General features: G+C 35.9%; 2 protein-coding genes across 3 annotated transcripts in view; both read right to left on the bottom strand.

The window, feature by feature from the left end:
- IL31RA (interleukin 31 receptor A) overlaps positions 1-4346 on the bottom strand; it is an 88015-nt gene extending 83669 nt beyond the window's left edge. The window contains exon 1 of the mRNA XM_032844038.1: positions 4158-4346. The gene's annotated coding sequence lies outside the window, so the exon portion shown is untranslated. The remainder of the gene's footprint in view (positions 1-4157) is intronic.
- A 3735-nt stretch (positions 4347-8081) lies between these two features.
- The window catches only part of DDX4 (DEAD-box helicase 4), a 71481-nt gene continuing 55577 nt past the window's right edge, over positions 8082-23985 (bottom strand). For both annotated transcript variants that reach the window (XM_032844059.1, XM_032844052.1), the window contains 8 exons: positions 22546-22700; positions 19282-19411; positions 17625-17791; positions 12621-12766; positions 10576-10675; positions 9726-9996; positions 9460-9573; positions 8082-8782 (listed from right to left, as the gene is read on the bottom strand). In XM_032844059.1, coding sequence (XP_032699950.1) covers positions 8696-8782; positions 9460-9573; positions 9726-9996; positions 10576-10675; positions 12621-12766; positions 17625-17791; positions 19282-19411; positions 22546-22700 — 1170 coding nt within the window. In that variant the 3' untranslated portion in view covers positions 8082-8695. The remainder of the gene's footprint in view (positions 8783-9459; positions 9574-9725; positions 9997-10575; positions 10676-12620; positions 12767-17624; positions 17792-19281; positions 19412-22545; positions 22701-23985) is intronic.

Consider the following 23985-nt stretch of genomic DNA (forward strand, 5'->3'; position numbering starts at 1 on the left):
TCAAAGATTTAGTTCCCAAAAAAGTAAAATATCTATTTTTATATTGATTATATGCTGTAATATTTGGGATGTATTGACTTCATATATGGCTCACATTGCATTTCTAAAGTACAGCACTATTCTAGAGCAGTGCTTTGCCCATAGAAAGCTTAAACACATGGCTACTTAGGAAGCTCTACTGCAGGCACCTCAGCTCGTGCTCATTTTCTTTCTGTTCCCTTTCTTCTTTCTTCCCTTGTTTTCTTCTCCATCCTTCCTCTAACAATGATGTGCACTGGACTCTTAATTGCTGATCCAGGTTTTAGAAAATTCAAGGCAATCCATCTCTTACTGGTTCAGAATATAACAATTAAAAAAAAATTGAAGGACTTAGCAACCCTAACATATTAGGAGTATCTTAGAAACTTTAGGGAAAGGTGTCAAAGAAACAGCTTTGCATTTCCCCATGGACAGTATCAGAAGTCATTTTCTAATAAGCCACTAAAACTTCTTATGCACTTTAAGTTTTAAAGTCACAAAGTCCTGGAAAATTAATAAAAGACAAAGTAGTTACCTTATTTTAATCTTATAAATATCAGACATTAAATAAATAAAATTATAATGGAGAAAAGCTTTCAGCAAAGCATTTTAGTCATCACAGAATGGACTCATTAAGTTATCATTATCTGTACTTCTAATAGTCCACTCTCCAACTCCAACAGCATTGTCAGGCTACACAAAGAGAATGGGAAGTGTCTTGCTTGACAGTTCATATAGATTCATTGCTATTTAAAGCTAACAAAGAAGTTACTCTTTGTCCTGACTCAGTTTAATACAGAAATCCATTGACTGTTCCTGAGAACATACAATTTCTTCATTATTGGCAGAGACTGCAGGCCAATTCCCAATTGGGCAATTCTTGGGCACACAGACACAGGCTACTTTTTCCAGCCTCCCTACAGTTAGATTCATCTGAGTTCTCAACACTGGAATATGATGAAAAGAGATGTATATACCGTTTCCTTGCCAACCCATCAAAATCTTCCATATATGAGCATATGTCCTCCCTCCCCTGCCCCAACTATTCCTTTCTTTGGCTTGATGAAGAGAAGCATAAGGACCTTGGAAGCCATGTATCAAAGATTACAAAGCTAAATGATGGAAGAAGTCTAGAGTCCTAAATAAATATTTGAAAGGCCACCTACCTACCAGGAATTTGAATTCCCTCCTTGGACAGTCAAGGTGGGGAAAATAAAAAAAGTAATTCTATCTTAAGTCACTGAAGTCTTAGGGGTTTAACAGCAGCTAGTGTTACCCTAACAGATATAATCAGTAACCCAAAGGACTGTAATTTAGCTTAAGACAAACCATTTTCACAGCTCTTGGTGTCACCAGTGAGCAGCAAGATAGCACCCCATCTCTTGGTTGCATTTTTTCTCTTTTTTACCACTCAAGGTGTACAGTTTGTACAACCTGACTAGGTAAACACATAAACAGGTGTAGAAAGACAAAAATGCCCAAGTAGCATATATAAAGGCATTCAACATCACTAATCACCAAGTAAATAAAAATTACAACCACAGGAAATGACTAGAATTAATAATACTGGAAGTACCAAGTAACGGATTGGATGTTGAGCAAATTTAATATTCTCAAAATACTGGTGGCTATGTTAAATGGTACAACCACTTTGGAAAACTCTTTGGCTGTTTCTAGTAAAGTTAAACCTAAACCTAACTTTTAAAAAATAATTTATTAAATTTTAAAAAATGTTTTATAAACATATAATGTATTTTTATATATGTGAATCGCCAGGTTTACACACTTCACAGCACTCACCATAGCACATACCCACCCCAATGTCCATAACCCCACCCCTCTCTCCCTCCCCCCCTCCCCCCAGCAACCCTCAGTTTGTTTTGTGAGATTAAGAGTCACTTATGCTAAACCTAACTTTTGACCCAGCAATTCCACCCCTAGGAGAACTGAATGCTATGTTCACCAAAAGAATTGTACAAGAATAAAGGAGCTTTATTCATAAAAAACTGAAAACCCAAGTGCCCATCAACAAGAAATTGGAAAAATTATTTGTAATATATTTATATGACAGAATACTATGCAATAAAAAGATAAACTACTGATACAAAAACACAACATGGATAAATTCCACAGATTTTATGTAGGCCAAAAGCCAGACACAAAAGAGGACATACTCTATGACTCCATTTATATAGAGTTCAACAACAGGTAAATCTAACTGTGGTAATAAAAATCAGAATAGTAATTACCTTTAGGTAGGCATTTGACTAGAAAGGGGCAAGAAGGTGATACAAGTGTTACATATCTTGATTTGGGTGATAGATAGAAGTATACACAGGTAAAAATTTAAGCCATACACTTAAGATTTGTGCATTTTATTATTAAATTTTATTTCAAATAAAGAAACAGCTTGGGGTGCCTGGGTGGCTCAGCAGGTTGAGCCTCTGCCTTCGGCTTGGGTCATGATCTTGGGGTCCTGGAATCGAGCCCTGCATCAGGCTCTCTGCTCAGCAGGGAGCCTGCTTCCCCTTCTCTCTCTGACTGCTGCTCCGCCTACTTGTGATCTCTCTCTCTGTCAAGTAAATAAAGTCTTTAAAAAAATTGTGGGGAATATTTGAAGAGCTTAGAAAAATGTAACTTTGAGGGCAATGTTGTTAAAAAAAAAAAAAAGAAAAAAAGAAACAGCTTGTCCCAGAGCACACAATTATTAGTAAGAAGTTGAGCTGGGATTCAAACTTAGGCCAACTTGAGTCTTTGACTACAGTAGTGTTCATTTTCCTACCACATTATACATAGAGGAGAAAACTATAAGCCTCTGTTACCACTTAGTTTAAATAAGTGATTAGCATCACTCTTGATAATATCTCTTAACATCCACACTATGATAAACTATACTTATTTTGGCACTGCATTCTAGGTCAAATGCTTGTATTAACTTTGTGGCACTGTATCAATAGTCCTGTTTATAGAATTGAAATAAATTATTTCAGCTATGTTTTCTACAACCCCGGATGACTGGTAACACAGTAAGATAATTCAGAACAAACATATTAAGATGAAACTGTCAGAACCTGCATTGCATTTACCTGGCAAGAACACACTGGCTGATTACCATGTGCAAATGACCATGAATAAATCTCCAGTGGTGAACGTCTTTAAGAATGATTGAAAAAAATTAACAGATGAGGTACAGAGTAAGATGCCAAAATGGTCAATTAACAAGCATCACTCATGCCCAGGCAGTATCTGTGTAGAGAATGAAAAACTATATAGTTGCAGATGTGATTTGACTTGTTTCTCAACTATCCATTTAACATTGATAAGGCAACTAATGCAATACTAGAATAAGACTTGAACATTCAAATACAAGTGCACCAACATTTACCTATGATACTCTGCATTCTTATACAAGGCTGCCTCTCTTAAAAAATATTTTTTTGTAAATGAATGCATTATGTGACTTCTTCACATAAAGTCACATAAATGTGACTTCTTCATTGACTGGAGATGAACACGGAGAAAAACGCAGTTACGGTCTTCTTTTTTTATATAAGCCAACCAAGGCCTAAAGTAGATCTATGCTAGACAAGTCAACAAATAAAGCCAATGTTTACTCCAACTAGTTATTTATTATAAAGCATCATGCTGACCTTGTTATATAGGAGCCTCTCCTATACATAAAAATTTTTTAAGAAAGTGTTTGGATTTCTGTTGAGAATGTTTTAATCCCCCACATGCTAACCCCCCTCCTAAAACTAAATTATTAACCCCCCTCCTAAAACAAAAATCAAATTAAAATAGACATACCCAATACTTTGGGATAATTAATAAGTTCATACATTCAGAACAAGAAAATTGGTTTTTGTTCCTGAATAGTGAAAAAGAATCCCATAAACACATTAGACTCCAAATCCAGAAAACACTAACTACTGGAGACAAAAAAAAAAAAAAAAAAAAAAATCCTTTGGGAGATTCTTACCAAAAATTCCCCCACAGAAAAAGCAAATTCCAATACTCTACTTTGACAATTTGACAATCATTGCCTAAATTACAGGAAAACAATTAATGAATCATTTAAAGGATTAACAGATTTAATTGAATCACCAGCCCCCAAACTTGGGGACAAATGATTTACTCACTTCAATTTCCAGCGTCTGTAGCGTCCTAGCACACCACCCTGTCGTCCCCCGTCCTCTCCTGACATGAAATCCTCATGGCACTACCGTATCGTGGGAGTGTTGATCTGCGGTTCCGGACCCTTTGCCTGGGTCTGTTAAGGATTTGAGAGAGGTTGGTAAAATCGCTGAGATCTAATATACAAGTGGGGTTTGTAATTTACGTGATCGAAAAGGTTTCAGAACGCTGAGAGTCCAAGGAAACCCCACAGGGCCAGCCCACCAGCCACCAGCACACCCGTCGCCCAGGCACCCACCCCTCCACGACTGTTCAGCCGCCTTGGTTGCCTCAGCCCAAACTCCCGCTCCACCCCGCAGGCTCCCGCCGTCCCACGCCCTTGCTCGCTGTCATTTCCCGGCTTCTCCTCGGAGTGAGCAGGAGAGTGGAAGGACCACCAATTGGAGCCGCCTCTGGGAGCAGCCTCAGCAAGGGGGCACGCAGGCGGAAGCTGCTTTTCAGTGCTGGCGGCTTCACAGCGGCCACAGCCGTTCCAGAGCCGCCTGACTGCTGAGGATTTCTCCTGGCTGGATCTTCGTTAAGAAAGCCTTTCATCACCGCCAGGGCCTCGGGACACAATACGGATTCCACGCTGGACTAATTTTTACCAAAGAGGTAGTAAGCACGCAGTTCGGCATGGGGCGCGCGACAGGGGAATCAAGCTGACCGTGAGCATAAGCAGCGTCTGCCAACCACAGATAGCAGCTGCACGCTGGCAAGTGACTGAGAAAGGGCTCTCAGAAATTAAAGACTAGAGAGGTACTCTATTTTCAACACACTTAGAAACCAAACAAAATGACAAAGACACAACTGTGCAAACTGGGTAAGTGTAGTGTCATGGGAAGGGAGGTAAGAGAAAACTTCTGACCAGTGCTGCTGCTCTACATAGAAATGTTATCCATGCTTAAAAAAAAAAAAAAAAAAAAAAATCAGAAAAACCATACCTCCTCTACTCCAAGAACCTAGGGACAGATGGAGTACCTAGTGGAATTCCTAAGTGTAATCAGGACCTCTCCTCACCCTTATTTGCTACTACATCATCATTATTCCCAAACCTTCACATGATCCTATATATTCCACATTTTGAGCTTCCTACTTTGGCTTAGTCCAGAAACTCTGGCTCATTAAAAATGTGTAAGCCTCTAGGAAAGGAAAGCTAAGCTTTATTACTCACATTTCAACCTATGCCTTCTCTTGAGAGCAGGCCTTGATATAGTTAGACCCCGGGCTCCAGGGTGAAGGACAGATTGCTAAGTGAGTAAAGTTAGCATTCAAAAGACATGCAACTGGGGCACCTGGGTGGCTCAGTTAAGGTGGTTAAGCCTCTGCCTTTGGCTCAAGTCATGATCCCAGGGTCCTGGGATTGAGCCCCGCATCAGGTTCTCTGCTCAGTAGGGGGCCTGCTTCCCTCTCTCTCTCCTCCTGCCTCTCTGCCTACTTGTGATCTCTGTCAAATAAATAAATAAAATCTTAAAAAAAAACCAAAACATGCAACTTATAAATTGATAAGGGCCTAAGATTTCTGATGCCAAGCAGCAGAAAAACAAATGCTCAATGTAAGAAAAATCATTTTTAGGTTAAATCCCTAAGTGAAGCAAAAACTTCACTATTAAGCAACATTTTGAATAACTGAAGAAATAAAGATAGCCCTTGGAAATAACTGCTTAAAAAAAATCACAGAATTTAAAAAAAAAAAAGCAAAAATTCCACCAGAACATAACAGATGAAAAAGATGGGAAAAAAAAAAAGCTATGAGATATAGAAAGAATGAAGAAAACTTAGGAAAATTAATCAAAGAAACACTTCCAGGACCAGAAAAGAACTGTCTGCTAAAATACCAAGTACCAGTCAGAATTTAAAAGCCCACTCATAAAATTTAAAAGCACCAATATCTTTTGGGATCGATACAATAACTCTGAACCTAGAAAGGTAATAATAAGGTGGCAAGAGCATGCTTCCTCTCCTGGGAGCAAAAAATACAAACTACAGGGTAAACAAATTGCTCAAAAAGAGTATGATGCAAGTTTAAAACAAACAGGTTGTGGAATAGTTTTGATCAATTTTCATTTCACCGGAACATTTATAATCTTCCCTGGAAAAACAGATAATTGGAAAAATAAGTAAAAAAAACAAAATCAGACTGTGTTAATTGGTCCATTCAGGAAACAATATTTGTGTAATGTAAACCCTGCCTGATGTCCAATTTCAGAATCAACCTATAAATAAAAGAAGACAGACTTTATGGTTATAGAATAGAGTGGATGTTTTAACTCTGGAAATGTAAATGTACAGTTTACAGATAATACAGTATAAAAAGCCGTAAAAGAGAAGAGAAAGAGAGCCTTTATCATTACTTTATAAAGTATGTGTCTTAGTCTCTTAAAGTTACCAAGAAAGTGAGAGTGACATAAGTTAAATCTCTACCTATTATAGAGAAAACTAAAAGAAATCTAAATTTGGTGAGACAAAAATAAAACACACAATACCAACTACTAGAAATGGTGAAAGGCTGTTCAATATGGGATGTGAAATAGCAATTAAGAAAGGGAGACGCAGGAGAATACTGCTTCCTATTATAAACTCTTCTGTGGCATTTTCTAATCATAAGAGTACCTGTTACTTTGATATTTTTTAAAGAAATCATTCAAATGTATACCTAGAAATGCAGAAAGTAAGTGAACATAGGAACAGTTTGGTTTGTAATGATAGTGGAATGAGGTACAATATTCTTTCCCTTTTTATATTTGAGTCAGTAATGCTGTTATGGTAATTTTACAAATCATGCAAATTCAAAAAATTTTTAAAGGCAATTAGGCCAGCTATGACTGAAAAACTCTTTAAAGAAATGGGAATGGGGGGGGAGGGGAAGGAACAGATGGTCTGCAAATGCTCTTTGTAAACAAAACAAAATGGAGGAGAAAATTAAGACACACAGGTATTTTGCAAGTAATGACCCAAACACTATCCTTCATTTACCCTTCCCCAGAAATGATATTACAGAATACAAGTTAAATATTTCCCTATTTTCATTACTTGAACTTCCCTTTTTTGAGTTGTCTGTTCTTTGTCCATTCTTCTACTGGTATTCCTACATAACCACATATAAAGAACTATACACTGATAATCCATTGTAGTTACAGTAATATTTTTCCTTGTCTGTTGTTTACTCTTTATATAAGCAACTAATCCTTTCGTGCTCAAATCTATTGTTTCATGATTTCTGACCTCTGAGTTACAAGTCAACTCTGACCCCAATTCAAAGGTTTCATATTTAACTGTATTTTTTTGTAGCTTTTAATTTTTAATAATACATGTGGAATAGATTGTGAATATGGCATGGGGCACACATCTAGTCCTAACAACATATGCTGAACAGACCTTCTCTTTTCCTAAGTGATGTCTCATTTATTAACCAAATTCACATAACAAGATTTATGTTGGGGACAGGTTGCTTTGTATTTCTTAAGTTAACAATAACAAACATTCATAATTGATCATTTTTTATCTAATATTTACATCTCACTTGTTTCATGTCTTAATATTTTGGTTCATTTATTTAATGATTTATTAAGAATTACTTAAACTTAGTATGTCTAGAATGTTAAGATATATACTGGTAAATGAAAAAAGGATTCTCTCAGTCTTAAAATATCAAAATATTAATTATGGCAAGAGTGAACAGTATTGTGTTTTGTTGACAGAGTTTGAGCTGAAGTGTGATTTTCACCATTACATCCGTGTATTAATGTCTATTATATATAAATATTTAAATGATGTAAGACCTTGTTCACTTCATCGGTTTTACAAGACTCAACATTTCAAAGTATGGGAGAACTATGATATGCCAACAAAGAAAAATTAAAAGTGCTCTTGGAACACTAAGGGGGAAATGTGTTTCATCCTTTATTTTCAAGGAAAGTCTGTACAGAATAAAAACAAACATTTGTTATGTCATTGAGTACAGAGCTCACATTGCATTTAACCATTTTCATCACACACCTAATGATCTAAAATCAAAATCACCTTAAAAGGCTTATGTCTTTCACTGTCTGCTATATGAAAATCATGTTACCATGTTTCAGTGACATACTATTGCTTTAAAGTCTCCTTTTAAGTAAAAAATGAGACTCAATAATTTCTAAACAAAAGCTTATCATAAATCGTACTGCCTATTATAGAATCAATAAACACCACACTCAGATTAAGCATTTAGAAATGGAACATGTCTAAAACCCCTGAAGAATACACTAGAAATAAGCAAGACATTTAGAATGCTTTAATCTTTCCAGTTAACACCATTTGTATCAGTAACTGCAATGTTGTAATTTTTAGCATTTCACATAACTAGTCAGTAAGAATTTTTTTTTTTAAGGGTGGGAGTAAGAACAGAAGGACAGAAGATACGAGAGTGTCAGGTTTCACACTTCTGTTAAAAACTCAAAATTGAAAACTATTTTCTTCTCTGCATCAAAACTATACCACAAACTTGAAGGATGTTTTAGCTTTAATCCCATGACTCATCGTCTACTGGATTGGGAGCTTGTGAAGAAGAAAACCCTGCTGTGTTCAAAGTGCTCTTGCCCTGGTAATTCTTTAAAAAGAAAGAAAGAAAAAAACATTTAATTTTATATCATTTCTAAAGTTACATTGCCCAGACCGAGAAAGGGGACTCAAGCCTCCCACCATCTATTCCCCAAATATATAATAAAAGACTTGATTTTAACTAAATTTAATCCGTTTGGGGGAAAAAAAGGCCCATATCAACTTAGGAAGTCTAAATTGCACAAAATATTTCAAGAAAAAGCTTTCTTAAACCAGTATTTGGCAAGTGGAAAAACTGAAAGCTTAAAAAGCATAAATATTTAATGATTAGTACGCTCAATGCTTCTGACTAAAAGTGCTGCTGCCTTTAAAATGACACGTCAAAAAAGGACATGCAATTCATTATCTCTAGTATTTTGTCTTACTTAATAATACCATCAGAATTCTAAAATCAAAGAATTCTTATAGAAGTTTTAGAAGAATCCAAATTAGAATTTTAAATGCTAGCAAATTTGGGAAAGGAGGATGTTTGAGCATAAATACTGTTAATTCTGCACTTTGAAGATCAAAAATACATACATACATAAAATTTTAAGAAGTACTAATCTAGATATGAAAAAAATGGTTTCGATAATTATTGAATGTTATAGTTACTTCACATTATTTACCACAACATTCACAAAGAGTAACTGGAACCCAGGTTCGGAATTTTTCCCCTCAACCAACCTTTCTAGTGTCAACTGATGCAAACACATTTCCTCTTGCACTACTACCACTGAAGCCAGGAACATATGTACTAAAGGCAATTTCTTCCAACCATGCAGGAACATCCTGTTGGGCCTTTAAAAAAGACATTAATTTCATATACAACATGCACCAAGTCTTAAAGATTGGAACAGTTTACTTATCCTGAAGATACATATATATTTAATGTCTACTTTCAGTGATAAGGTATGATTACTATCCATTCAGTTTAAACATTCAAAACTTACATCTGACAGTACTTTCACTAAAGGCTGTGCCAAATGGTTATCTGATTCAGGATCAAAAAAGGAAATAGCTTGGCCAGTATTTCCACAACGACCAGTACGTCCAATTCGATGTACATATTCATCAATGGTAGAAGGAAGATCAAAATTGATAACATGTTGAACATTTTCAATATCCAGCCCCCTGGCGGCTACTGAAGTAGCAACAAGAACTGGACACTTTCCACAGCGAAAATCTCCAAGAGCTTGCTCTCTCTCTCTCTGTTCTCGGTCACTAAAAATAAAAGCAAACGTGTTAGGACAGTTTTTAAGAAAATTATTACAATGAACCATTAAATTTCAACATATATATTTTTAATAATAATAAAAATAGCAGCATTTAATATTACTCTCTACTTCTTACATACCAGGTATATACTAATTCTGTTCAAGCCATCATTTCATTTAATTCTCACAGTAATACTTTGAAGTGGAACAGTTTACTAGTGCTTTACACTAGTAAAGCACCAATGAAGTTGTATTAATATGACATTTTTATGCAAGTCAATAAAAAGATGTCTAACATGAGAAAGATTGGATTCTGAAGAAAAACTTAGATCTAAGGATTGGAGAGCCTGAAGGAAGCTCTCTTGAAGAGTTAGCATTCCTCATGATGAGGAGTCTAAGACCTTTAATGTCCACCCCATCACCCAGTTGTTACAAAAATTTAAAATGAAAATAACAGTTTAGATCTTGAGAATTCTGAATCCTAATCTTAGGATTCTATGATGTTAGTTATATACATTGATGTTTCTTAACAAATGACAAATACAAGTGTCACCTCCCTACTATGAAAACATATTAATCTACTCACCCATGAATACTTGTTGTTGATATTTTTTCTTGACAAAGAAAAGTAGCAATAAAATCTGCTTTTTTCTTAGTCTCAACAAAAACCATAGTTCTTTCATCACCTATAAAACAATGAAACAGTGATTAACATTCAAACTACAAAATTAGGGCAAGGAAAAAAAGACAGTTATTAGTAGGAAAGTCTCATCCACCACTGTATCCCCAAGACCAAGACCAGGCTTGGTAAGGTAATAGAAACTCAAATAATTCCTAAATGAATTAATATCAAAGTTAAAGAAGTAGGACTATTTTTTCTATTTTAGGGACCAAAAAAAAAAAATTAAAAAAAGATAGCTTACCTACTGTCCTCCCAGGCCAACACCAAGGTAGAGACTTAAAGCAAGATAAATGATATCTACCTGCCAACTCTTAGCAGTTCATTTCAGGATCTTCATTTCCTCTCTAGTTAAATGAATGCCTTTGTTCCCTACCTCCCAAGGTAATTCAATCATTCATTCTGCTTTGATTGCCCTAAGGATTTATAAGGCATCCAACACAAGATTGACAAATACTACAACATTCCATGTTCCAACATTCTCTCTTAATTCAAACCCCTTTATTCCCAAAATTTCATATATCAAGAAAATTAATAAACTTTATCCTAGGGTCTTACAAATCAAAAATATTTATTGGTTAGCTGAAAGTACTTAATTGGTAGAAACTCAAGCATAACCCAGAGATTTTTTCACCTATTATAAAGAGGATAATTTATAGTAATGGAAAGAAGATTGTATGACTATCCATAATTCCTCTCCTCCATTTCTGTATTAGTTGGCTTCATTTATTCAACAAATATTTAGTGCCTAAGAGACGCCAGTCACTATTCCAGGTGCTGTATATACTGCAATAAAATAAAGTCCCTGCTTTCATTGTGGAGAGGCAAATAATAAGCAAATATTATGCATTAAGTCCTAAAAAGGAAAAAAGAAAAACACAAGGATAGTCTCAAGAGGGTTACTTCAGATGTACCCTAACTAGATGACATCTGAGTAGAAATAAGAATAAAACAATATAATGAACTTCTCAAATAACTGGGGAAGCACAGTACAAGGCAAAGGGAAGGACAAATATAAACACTCCTGAGTTATGGGTGTTCCTGATGTGCTAAAAAGAAAAAAAACAAACAAACAGAAAAGAGGTACAAAGGCCTTGAAGCAGAAGTGTGCCTGGTGCATGTAAGGAACAGTAATGAACGTCTGGGTGGAGTAGGATGAGCATGAGAGCTTCAGAACATGAAGACAGAGAGGTAATGGTGGTCAAGTCACGGGAAGGACACTGAAAGAAATTCTTTTGAGAAGGGAAGCCCCTGGTTTTGAACAAAGAAGTGACAAGATCTAATGTTTGTTTTATCTGAGAAGCTAATAGATACTGAATATATTTTGATGGTAAAATTATTTACCACCAAAATTATTTTGCTAACAGACAAGACATATGCAGTTAGAGAAAGAAATGAAGAATGACTCCAAGACTTTTTATCTGAACAACTGGAAAAATGGAACATTAACAAGAGACCTGTAAGAAAAAAAGGCTCAGAGGAAGTATTTCATTAAGTCTCAGGTCTACTAACCAAGCAGAAAAATCAAAATGGCAACTGATTCCTACAGTAATAAGTCAGTTAAATCTTAGTCATTTTTAGAACTAAAAACAAAGAATTCATTTTTTGGTGGAGTAAACACAGTTTGATGTAAAGATATGTTAGTAGGCCTTTTTACTTCTTAAAACAAAAAATATATATATTTCACCCAGAATAGTTTTTTGTCAAATACTGTTTAAATCTCAAATCCTTCCTATTTTTAATCTTTATGAAAAAAGGACTATACTGCTACATAATTTACACAGGAAATTGCATCATAAAAACTTTTATAAAAGAAAGCTTTAAAGAAAAAGCAATAAAAACACACAGATTTAAAAACTTACGTCAAACAATTTTTAAAGTAATTTTAAAAAATTAGTCATTTAAAAAAAATCAAAATCATGAAAAAAAATAATTATATCAATTTAAGGTACCTATGTTTCGTAGAATTTCAACAAGTTTTTCTCTTTTGGAGTACTGGCCAACTTGGAGAATTGTCTGCTGAACATCTCTACATGCTCCACCCACTTGTCCAACAGCAACAAACAAATAATTCGACTTTAAAAACTCCCCAGCCAACCTTCAAAGACAAAAGATTATTCCTTAACTTATCCTCTTCCATTAATACTCATTATATGCACTGAATTTCTGCAAGTGTTACTTCAATATTAGACTGTAACAACTCTAATAAGGTAAGTAACTATGTCATCCAAGTACTAATTCCAAAGATCAGTATAAAATGTTAAGATTTTATTAAATACTTAACAACTGCTAGTGAAAAAGTTTGTGTCAAATTATGGTTACAGGAAGTTCAAGTGATGTGGAGGCCATGTAAAACTATGTAAAATGTATATGTTATATAATAAAAATTATGCTTAAATATCAGACTACAATAAGCAGGAATTTTTGTTAAAAGCTGAAATACAAGCCTAGGGCAAAAACTCTGTTCTTCACAAATACTTTTATGTATATTATTGCTAGGAGTTATTTTCTGATAATATTATTTGTTAAATTACTATACTTTCGACAATTATGAGCAAACGAGATCTTAGGTCAGTGCTTTTCATGTCATAACACATACCAAAAATGGTTAACACTTATAGAGCACAACTGAGTAAAAAAAATCAGACAAGAGGTGAAGGGTCTAGGGGCTGATGCTCAGCCCAAAGGTTGAGGGTATCAGCATGTTGACACACACATAACTCACTGACAGCGCACAATTAAGGTCTGCTTTAGATCATCCAGAAACATAGTGAGTGGAGAAAGGGAACTGCCAATCAAAGAGCTGAGTTTTCAGGAATTAAGGAGGAGGTCCAAATCTATCATCAGTCCTCCTCTCTCCCATTTAGCAGTCCCTTACTTCCTACATGCCTCCTAAAATATCATGAAAATAGTTCAAACATAGCATTTCCAGAATTTTAATAAATCATTGCTGTTTCTTTCTCCTCACCTGCCCTTACAATAAAAGAAAAAGAAAAGCTTTATTTTGAATCCCTCCTGCCAGAATCAAGCCCCTCTCAACCACAAATTTCAAAACCACCTCAAATTCTTTATTATCCATCATCCTTTTCATTTGCTAAAACATTTAGTGAGTGTCAGGTACACATGGTGCAAGGTACTGGGAGTACAAAGATGGATATAATGTTCTCTGCCACTGAGATGCTCACATCAGTAAGATAAACATAGTTATATAAAAAATAATTACTATATTTTTAGGTAGTTAACATTTTAATATTTGTATAACCACATATTAAACACTTTAATATTTAATATATTTAATGTAATATTCTAGTTTTAATAATTAACACCTACTGAATACTTCCCATATTCCCAAAAATGTGCAAAGTGTCTAAAACAGTTTCACAAGTACAATGGCAGGAAACAGATGAAATGATGTGTATTTGGAAGAGCTTTCAAGTTGAAGCCAATAGGAAATAGTTTTTAGTAGACAAGAAATACATGATTTCAAGCAATAAAGTAGCAGGTGAAGCAAAGATTACATCATGTGTAGAATCTGAAAGATGGTTAGTCAGTCTGTGGAGATGGAAGACATGAGAGAGTTTATTTATACATTTTTTGTTTTGTTTTCTTTTTTTTCTTTTATTATGTTATGTTAGTCACCATACAGTACATCATTAGTTTTTGATATAGTGTTCCATGATTCACTGTTTACGTATAATACCCAGTGCTCCATGCAATATGTGCCCTCCTTAATACCCATCACTTGGCTAACACATCCCCCCACTCCCCTCCACTCTAAAACCCTCAGTATGTTTCTCAAAGTCCATAGTCTCTCATGGTTCATCTCCCTCTCTGATTGGGAGGGTTTATTTTGAATAAATGTCTAAAAAAACCCAGACTTTATTTTGGAATCATTACTAACATAAAATTGAGATTAGAGTCTGGGGAGAAAGGTTAGAAAGCCACTAATAACGAGAAGGAAACTGAAAAGGACTTAAAGTGGGAAACAGAGAAGAAACTAACAGATTTGAAATATTCTAGAGATAACTACCAAAATGAGTATTTTTGAAGGGAGAAAGTTAAAATTGTATGAGGGAGGAATCAATAGTATTCAAAGGATTTTGGTTTAGAAAGACTATGCTGCCAATAAGGAAAACTTGATAGGAAAGAAGGTACTGAAGAATAGCTTCCATTTTAGACATAATGAACATTAGTTACTAGTAAATATTTTAAGAAGAAGTACTCTTATTTTTTTTTTCAAAGATTTTATTTATTTATTTGAGAGAGAGAGAGAGCATGAGCAGAAGGTGAGAGGGTGAAGCATGAGAGGAAGAAGCAGATAACTTGCTGAGCAGGGAGCCCGATGTGGGACTGGATCCCAGGACCCTGAGATCATGACCTAATCTGAAGGCAGACACTTAACTGACTGAGCCACCCAGGTGCCCTAAAGAAGATATTCTAGAAAGTTAAAACCTCAAGTCTGGCGCTCAGGAAAGAGATTAGGGATACAGGTAATAAATTTGGGACAGTTACAGAAGAAAACGTAAGCCACAGAAATGGATGCTGCAATGGTTTAGTGACATGTGCAGTGATAAAAGTGTACTTTCAACACAGTAATGAGCAACTTATAACATTTGAAAGCAGAGAGTGAAGCAAGTGAGGAGACTTCAGTAATTTAAGACTGTAAGCAACTCAAGGTCAGTGCCTCTATTTTGTTTACCATATATCCCCAGGACTTATAATCAAATGTGGCTCATAAAAAGCACTCAACAACTGTTAGTTATGAGAGTATGCATTAGTCATTTTGACTGGCCAATATCCAAATACCTTCCTATTTCAAGGTGAATCAAAAAATAGGCAACAGGGTGGCTGGGTGGCTCAGATGGTTAAGCGACTTGCGTTTGGCTTGGGTCATGATCCTGGAGTCCTGGGATTGAGTCCTACCTTGTGCTCCCAGCTCCACGGGGAATCTGCTTCTCCCTCTGACCTTCTCCCCTCTCATGCTGTCTTTCTTACTCCCTCTCTCAAATAAATAAATAAAATCTTAAAAAAAGTAAAGGCAACAGAATATTTAAGTATTTAAGTAGGTAGTTACCTATCCACTATTAACTGCCAAAAATGAAGATGGAAATGCAGATATCACTTTTCAAATTTAAGACACCATTTAATATAAGAAACTACTATTTTATATACTACTAAGAAAAAAAATCCTGATCAAATGTTTTCTTATTTAGACATTTTCCCCCGTAAAGAGCTCTTTTTAACCTTACACGGAGACTTTTTAAATCATCTCTTAAGTAAACCAAATCAATAGCCAGTCCTACTATCTGATGACTTTGAAGTGTGTGATCCCATGTAACACTCTATCAGACAAGGAGACCTACTTTACAGCAAAAGAAGTAATGGAGCAGGCCCATAACCATAAGGTTATGATTAGGTCTATAGGTCATATCATACCCCTGAGTAAGGAAAGGGTTAAGATATAGGCAGGGAAAGAAAGGGGGCCTCTGGCTAGGCTCTGAGACTATTCCAGGCAGGCAGAAGCACTAAGACAGAGCGAACAAGGTATAAGGAAACAGACCACCTGGCCCTGGATGTTAGGGAGTATTTTTCTTTGGTGGCTACTAAGTATCACAGAAAATGGCCAAGCCTCAAAGAATTAAGTCATTAAGGGCATTAACAATGGTCCTTGCTCAAACCAAGATGACCAAAGAATCTGAAGGACACAAGTTTCCCAGTCAGTTCTCAATGAAAGACTGCCATTAAAAGCCATCAGTGGCAACCTGTTTGGGACTCTTCCCACTCTAGAGAGCTTTCTCTGTATCCTTACTTAATAAAACTCTATTGTTTTACTCACTCTCCTTTGTCCAGGAGAGTCATTCTTCAACTCTGTCAGACAAGAACCTGACTCTCTCGCTTCACTACAACACTGAGAATCTGTCACCCGGACAGAAAGTGGAACATCCACTTAAAGAACAGCTCACAGGCCAGCTTGGAAGTGTTTCTTTACAAAGACAGCACATCATTCAACATGGCACAGTAACTTTCAATCAGAAATCTTTATATAGTGCACTCAGTCTGAGAGCCAAAGGGTACAAGCAAGAGTGGCCCCCTTACCATCACTCCCAGTGACCCACATAGGAAATCTGTGCTTCCCACTCCCCCTCAAGCTATAGATTCTGCAGATATGGAGGTCTTGGTTCCCAAAAACCAAGAAGTTCTGTCAGAGTCAACACGAGGAGTCTTTAATGAATTATAAGCTAAAGTTGCTTTCTGGTCATTTCAGGCGCCTTGTGGCCAAGGGAGCAGCAAGCAGGAAGAAGAGTCACAATTCTAGAAAGGATGTGTCATCCTAATCTGAGAATTCACCAAGCCATATAGTATACAGAGTAAGATATTCAATATGTGTCAATAATTGGTACATGAATTTTCTAAGAAAGGCCCAATTTTCCCAAGCTATATAATTTTGATTTGAAAAGAAGACACAAACATAAAAGTAACTTTATCCAGTAAACACTTAATAAATCCTAGTTAGCTTCTGTGTAATCACACACATATACACATTTTAACAAAATGTGACACTAATGCAAAGCCAGGTAATAAAGGCAAAAAACAATGAAAAATACAGTAAACTTTTTAAGAACACATCCAATTCTATGTTAAAATCTTAACATTTAAAAAAAAACCTCAAAAGTAATATATTTGCATTGCTTTTCCTTTCATGAAAGCATTTATGCACAAAACAACTATTTTTTTTTAAGATTTTATTTATTTATTTGAGAGAGAGACAGTGAGAGAGAGCATGAGCGAGGAGAAGGTCAGAGAGAGAAGGAGACTCCCCGCGGAGCCGGGAGCCCAATGCGGGACTCGATCCCGGGACTCCAGGATCATGACCTGAGCCGAAGGTAGTCGTCCAACCAACTGAGCCACCCAGGCGTCCCAAAACAACTATTTTTAAGAAGAAAAAAAAATGTTACCTTTGAATTTCTTCTGGAAAAGTTGCACTAAACATAAGGGTTTGACGCTGTTCTTTTGATGGCATTCCAGGGCAAGAAATTAACTTCTTCATTTCTGGTCCAAAACCCATATCCAGCATGCGATCAGCTTCATCCAGAACTAAATATTTGACTTGTCTGAGACCAATCTTTAAGAATATTTTTAAGAGTTAGAGCAGAAAATGCATACAAATCAACATATTAAACTAAAATGTTCCTCACAATTCTGACTACTAATTTATTATTAAGCATGAAGATTAGAAATCAATGCATAAAATAATGAGAATTGTTATGCTTAGATAACACCAGTATTGTTTAAATACTGATGAACAATTCCTGATCTTCACTAACATGTTAGCCACTAGCTATTAGTACTTAAACCTACAGCTATTAAGTACTTAAACCATGGCTACTGTGTATAAAGAACAGAATTTTTTATTTTATATCATTTTTAAATTTGTATAACCTACATGTGGCTGCTGACTACTGGACTGGACTACTGTAGAGATGTACAGCTTATTATCTGATAAAATCAGTCTTTAACGTAAGGAAAAATTTCCTAACAGCATGACGTATTCAAATGTCTTATAAGGGGTAAATTTAGCTCTAACACTTTAAACTCTTAATAAATTCTCCATTCTCTAATCACTTGGGAACAACTGAGAAACTTCTGTCACCTTCACAGGAATACTTATACTATAAGGAGAAGGAGACATTTTCAAGAAAAACAAATGAATTTGGCATAACCATGTAGGTTGTTTAGTGAGAAATCAAGGTGGATTTCCCTGGATAGTCTAAATAAGTATCCAAAGAAAACTACCTTTATAAAGAAAGACCATGTTTTGAGTAATATCTTTAGAGAAGAGCCTAAAAAAAAGCAAAGGAAGTTCATCAAAGTGAGCTTAAAGCACTGACTTACAGATGTGATAAAGTGTTACATGAATACCTAAAGTAAGTACATAAACTTAAAGATGTTTTTAAAGGCTCAGAAATTGTAACAATTCTGGTTAACATCATCCTATGCTTAAAAAAAGACAAATGCTAATAACCAGGCTTTCTTTTGTGAAGAAAAGATGTCATCATGACTTACATGAAACTAGATAAAAGCATTTACTCCATTTCTCCCAGTGTAGTGGAATATGGGATATAGACTTGAGTCAGATCCAGCTTCTAGCCCTAGCCTATCACTAGAGCTAAGTGAGGGATTTTAAACAAATTACATAATCTCATTCACTGTCTTCTCAAATACAAAATAGGAAATACTATTTATCTACTGTTGGAGTTATTTTAATAATTGTGTAAGAATGCATTCAAAGAGTGGCTCCTGGGTGGCACAGTTAAGTGTCCAACTCTTGGTTTTGGCTCAGGTCATGATGGAGCCCCGGGCTCAGCACAGATTCTGCTTAAGACTGTCTTTCCCTCTGCCTCTACCCTTCCCACCCCGTGCTCACTGTCTCTCTAAAGTAAATAATATACATCTTTAAAAAAAAAAAAAAAAAAAGAATGCCTTCAGAGAATCTGATGGGTGCCTAACATAAACAGTACTCTAATAAATCCTTAACTCTTTGCATCATCTTTCCTTTTCCCATTCAAAAGAAATTATATCAATCCACAATTTTATTACCCGTCTAGGGCCTACCTTTTCTTTACCTATGATATCCATCAGTCTTCCGGGAGTAGCACATAATATATTACAACCTTGTACTATTTGTCGAATTGAATGCCCCAACTGGGTTCCCCCATATATAACAACAGCTCTTACACAGGTCCTATTAACAAGAAAAATGGATGTTATTTTCTAGTTATGTGAAAATTATATACTTGTTTCTAATAAGATATTTTAAAAAACCCATAAAGAGAAAACCTAATACATTCAACTACCTGAAAAAAATTAAACTCTTCCTAGGAAGAAGTTGAAAAGCAAATGACAAATGATGGGGAAAAAAAACCCTGGAATATATCCAATAAAGGACTCTTTAGGGTGCCTGGGTGGCTCAATGGGTTAAGCCTCTACCTTCAGCTCAGGTCATGATCTCAGGGTCCTGGGATCAAGCCCCATATCGGGTTCTCTGCTCAGCAGGGAGCCTGCTTGCCCCTCTTTCTCTGCCTGCCTACTTGTGATCTCTCTCTCTGTCAAATAAATAAATAAAATCTTTGGGAAAAAAAAGGGGGGGGCTCTTCAAAAACAATAGTAAACACCAATACCACCTCATAAAAATTGGCCCCAAACTGGGTGCCTGGGTGGCTCAGTGGGTTAAGCCTCTGCCTTCGGCTCAGGTCATGATCTCAGAGTCCTGGGATCAAGCTCCACATCGGGCTCTTTGCTCAGTGGGGAGCCTACTTCCCCCACACACACCCCACCTGCCTCTCTGCCTACTTGAGATCTGTCAAATAAATAAAATCTTTTTTAAAAAATGGCCAAAAACATGAACAAGTAGTTCATAAAAAATACAAAATGGCTTTTAAACATTTTTTAAGGTCAACATTACTGTAAAAATGAAGACAAATGAAGACAAACACATTTTTCCTGAAGTTTAATAATACCATGTTAGCCATTTCACAATTTTAATCTCTTTCACAATTTTAACTCTCTCTTAAAATTTAAAAACTTCTCTCTTGTCCCAATAAATTCACATTTATTAATTTACCCTTCAGATATGTCCTCACAAATGGGGAAAGAAGACTTTATAGTAATATTCACTGCCAGCTTTATTTTTAGTATCAAAAGGCTGAAAACTTATAGTCTAGTCATCCAAAGGGATACTGTACATTCTTAAAAAGAAAAGGGGTACAGTTTCAGATTAGGCATTATCTCCAAAATTTACCATTAAAAAAATAGAGTGACAACAGATTAGTGTGCTACCATTTGCTGAGAGGAGGATTAAAGTGCATACACGTGCACCAGCTATTTCTCCTGTAATTCATACAAAACTGTTAAGAGTGGGTAACTCTAAAGAGAATTAAATAACTGGGGGGGTTAAGACAACAGGACAATTTTATGTGGTTTTTTTTTTAAGTTTATTTATTTATTTACGTAATCTCTACCCCCAACACGGGGCTCAAATTCATGACTCTGAGATCAAAAGTCACATGCTCAGGTCTCCTGCGTGGCTCAGTCGGTTAGGTGTCCAACTCATAACTTTGGCTCAGGTCATGATCTCATGGGTCTTGGAATCAAGCTCTGCATCAGGCTAATACTGAGCATGACACATCCTTGAGATTCTCTCTCTTTCTAAAGTAAATAAATAAATCTTTTAAAAAAAGGGGGGGTTGCATATTCTACTGAATGAGCTAGGCAGGTACCCCCAAAACTTTGTTAATTAAATAAACTCATTACTTTAAACAGATTCTTTGTTTTCTCCCATTGCTAGGCCTAAATAAATTAATACATTAAAAAATTATTTATAACTTACCAAATGCTAAGGATTCAGTAACTTAGTTATTACCATTATTCTTCTAAGTGTACCATAATTTAACCAGTCCTTGAATGACAGACATTTAGATACTTTTTAGTCTTTTGCCACAATGTTACAACAAATTCCCATGTACAAATACTCATTCTGTGCAACACATTATCTGAATTTACCATGCACATGTTTTTGTTTTCAACAAAGAAAATATGTGTTATTTTTTACTTGACTTAAAAGTCTAAAGACAACATAGTACATGGAGACTATTAAAAAAAAAAACCTCTGGCCTCAGCAATATATATACCCACTTTAAAAAAAAATCTGTTAAGCTTGACATTAGATTTTTTTAATAACTCTGGTTTTTTCTTCTCATTTTAAAATAAACTGATTCAGTGGTGCCTGGGTGGCTCAGTTGCTTGAACATGTGACTCTCGATCTCAGCTCAGGTCTTGATCTCAAGGTCATGAGTTCAGCCCCACTCTGGGCTCTATGCCCAGCATGGAGCCTACTTCAAAAAAATAAAATAAAATAACTCACAGAAAATAAAATGTTAATAATTTCTACATAGAAAGCTCTTAAAAAAACCTGCAAAAAGCCATCAAAAGAAATGAAATCTTGCCATTTGCGACGACATGGATGGAACTAGAGGGTATCATGCTTAGCGAAATAAGTCAATCGGAGAAAGACAACGATCATATGATCTCCCTGATAGGAGGGAGAGGAGATGCAACATGGGGGGTTAAGGGGGTAGGAGAAGAGTAAATGAAACAAGATGGGATTGGGAGGGAGACAAACCATAAGTGACTCTTAATCTCACAAAACAAACTGAGGGTTGATGGGGGGAGGAGGGTTGGGAGGGAGAGGTGGGGTTATGGACATTGGGGAGGGTATGTGCTATGGTGAGTGCTGTGAAGTTTGTGGACGTGGAGATTCACAGACCTGTACCCCTGGGGGAAAAATATATATATATATATATATGTTTATAAAAAATAAAATTATATTAAAAAAAAAAAAAAAACTACCAGAAAATATACCACCATTATGTTCACTATTTTATCTTTCTACTTCTATTATCATCTGATTTTAATATGCATGTTTCTTTTTTAAAAATAAGCGTGTTTTTTTTTCTTTTTTTTTTTTAAGATTTTATTTATTTATTTGAGAGAGAGAGAGAAAGAGACCATGAGAGGGGAGAGGTCAGAGGGAGAAGCAGACTCCCCGCCGAGCAGGGAGCCCGATGTGGGACTCGATTCCGGGACTCCAGAATCATGACCTGAGCCGAAGGCAGCCACCCAACTAACTGAGCCACCCAAGTGCCCAAGTGTGTTTCTTTTAAAAATAGAAATTAACAGGGATTCCATAAAGAAGATGATGAAAAAGAACACTTCAACGAAGTAACACTAATTATGTGACTGCACTGACTTATTCCCAAAGTAACTGAGAAAAATCTCTGAAGAAAAACTTGTTTTGAGTGGCATTCCAGATGTACATACCCAAAAGAAAACTTTCTGGCTTCCAGATAGATCTGATTGATCAGTTCTCGAGTTGGTGCTACAATGATGCACTCTGGTTCCTGCAGCTCTTTAAAACGACTGGCTGTTATTCCATCACGCATCATATGTGCCAAAATTGGCAAGAGAAAAGCTGCCTAGAAGTTGAATTACATAATTTACAAATTTATAATACGCCATCCTTCTCCCTGTAGAAAGAAATCTATTCCTTAATCCCTTACAGCTTCTAGATTCTTCTTCCACCTTGCTGGTAAATTTAATATGAGAGAGGAAGACAATTATTTCAGTGAGAGTTTGATAGATATATTTCAGTTATTTAAAAAGCATACCCATGAATTCTAAATAATTAACATAAGCTTATTGAGGGTAATGTACACATAACTTGATGTAAAGCAGTGCATTTAGCAATTACTCTAAATGAATTCCTTTTGGAGTAGAGCTAAAATTATCACAGGATACATGACAAAAGTGGTACACAAACAACAAAAATTGGAAATCATTCATTTGGATTACTTACCCTTAGTAAAATTAATGTGGCAAGTGAAATTTTGTGCTAGTTTTCTCATTAAGCAAATCAGACAGTAAAATCAACTTCTAAAACTATGTGTAGGTCATCCATCAGCTGCTATAGTATACAACTCCTTTATTATCCTTTCAATTCTACTACAGAGGCTAATAAAAGTTGAAATAGCATGACCCATAATTCTTTGATTCAGAAAGGATTGGCTTTTAGACTCATCTCAAGGAACTCCATTTAACAGACAGATCCCAAAGATAAGTTCTAAGACCAACCTGATCTCATCAGAGCTCTTTTAGATAGAGTAACCTGAAGTTACTCCATATTAAAGATCAAGTACAATGCATATTGCTATTTCTCATTCTTTTGACTCCAAAACTTTATCAGCTTTATTATACAACTTATTTTCTCTCTTTCTCTGCGTTTTATAACCTCTGATGCTTTGACCGTCAATCATTTTGTTATGTATTTTTTTAAGGGGGTAGGGCAAAGACAGAGGGAGAGAGAAACCCAAGCAGGCCCCATGCCCAGCACAGAGCTCGATGAGAGGCTCGACCTCACAACCATGAGACCATGACCTGAGGTGGACATTTAACCAACTGAGCTACACAAGCGCCCCTCAATCATTTTGTTTTAGACACCACCATCTTCCAGGAATTGAACAGTCTTAAAATGGATTAAACATCTATGAACTGCAACACTACTCTAGAAATAGTTCTAAATTCTTTCTTCAGAAGTATACAAACCCCCTTTGGGGCTCAGATAGTTGAGCTTCTGCCTTTGGCTCAGGTCCAAGCCTGGCATTGGGCTCCCTGCTCGGTGGGGAGCCTGCTTCTCTCTCTCCCTCTCTTCTGCTGGTCCCCCTGCTTGTGTTCTCTCACTCTCTGTCAAATAAATAAATAAAA

This window comes from Lontra canadensis, unplaced genomic scaffold, assembly GCF_010015895.1.
Source record: "Lontra canadensis isolate GAN:19392208 unplaced genomic scaffold, GSC_riverotter_1.0 scaffold4, whole genome shotgun sequence".
Taxonomy (NCBI): domain Eukaryota; kingdom Metazoa; phylum Chordata; class Mammalia; order Carnivora; family Mustelidae; genus Lontra; species Lontra canadensis.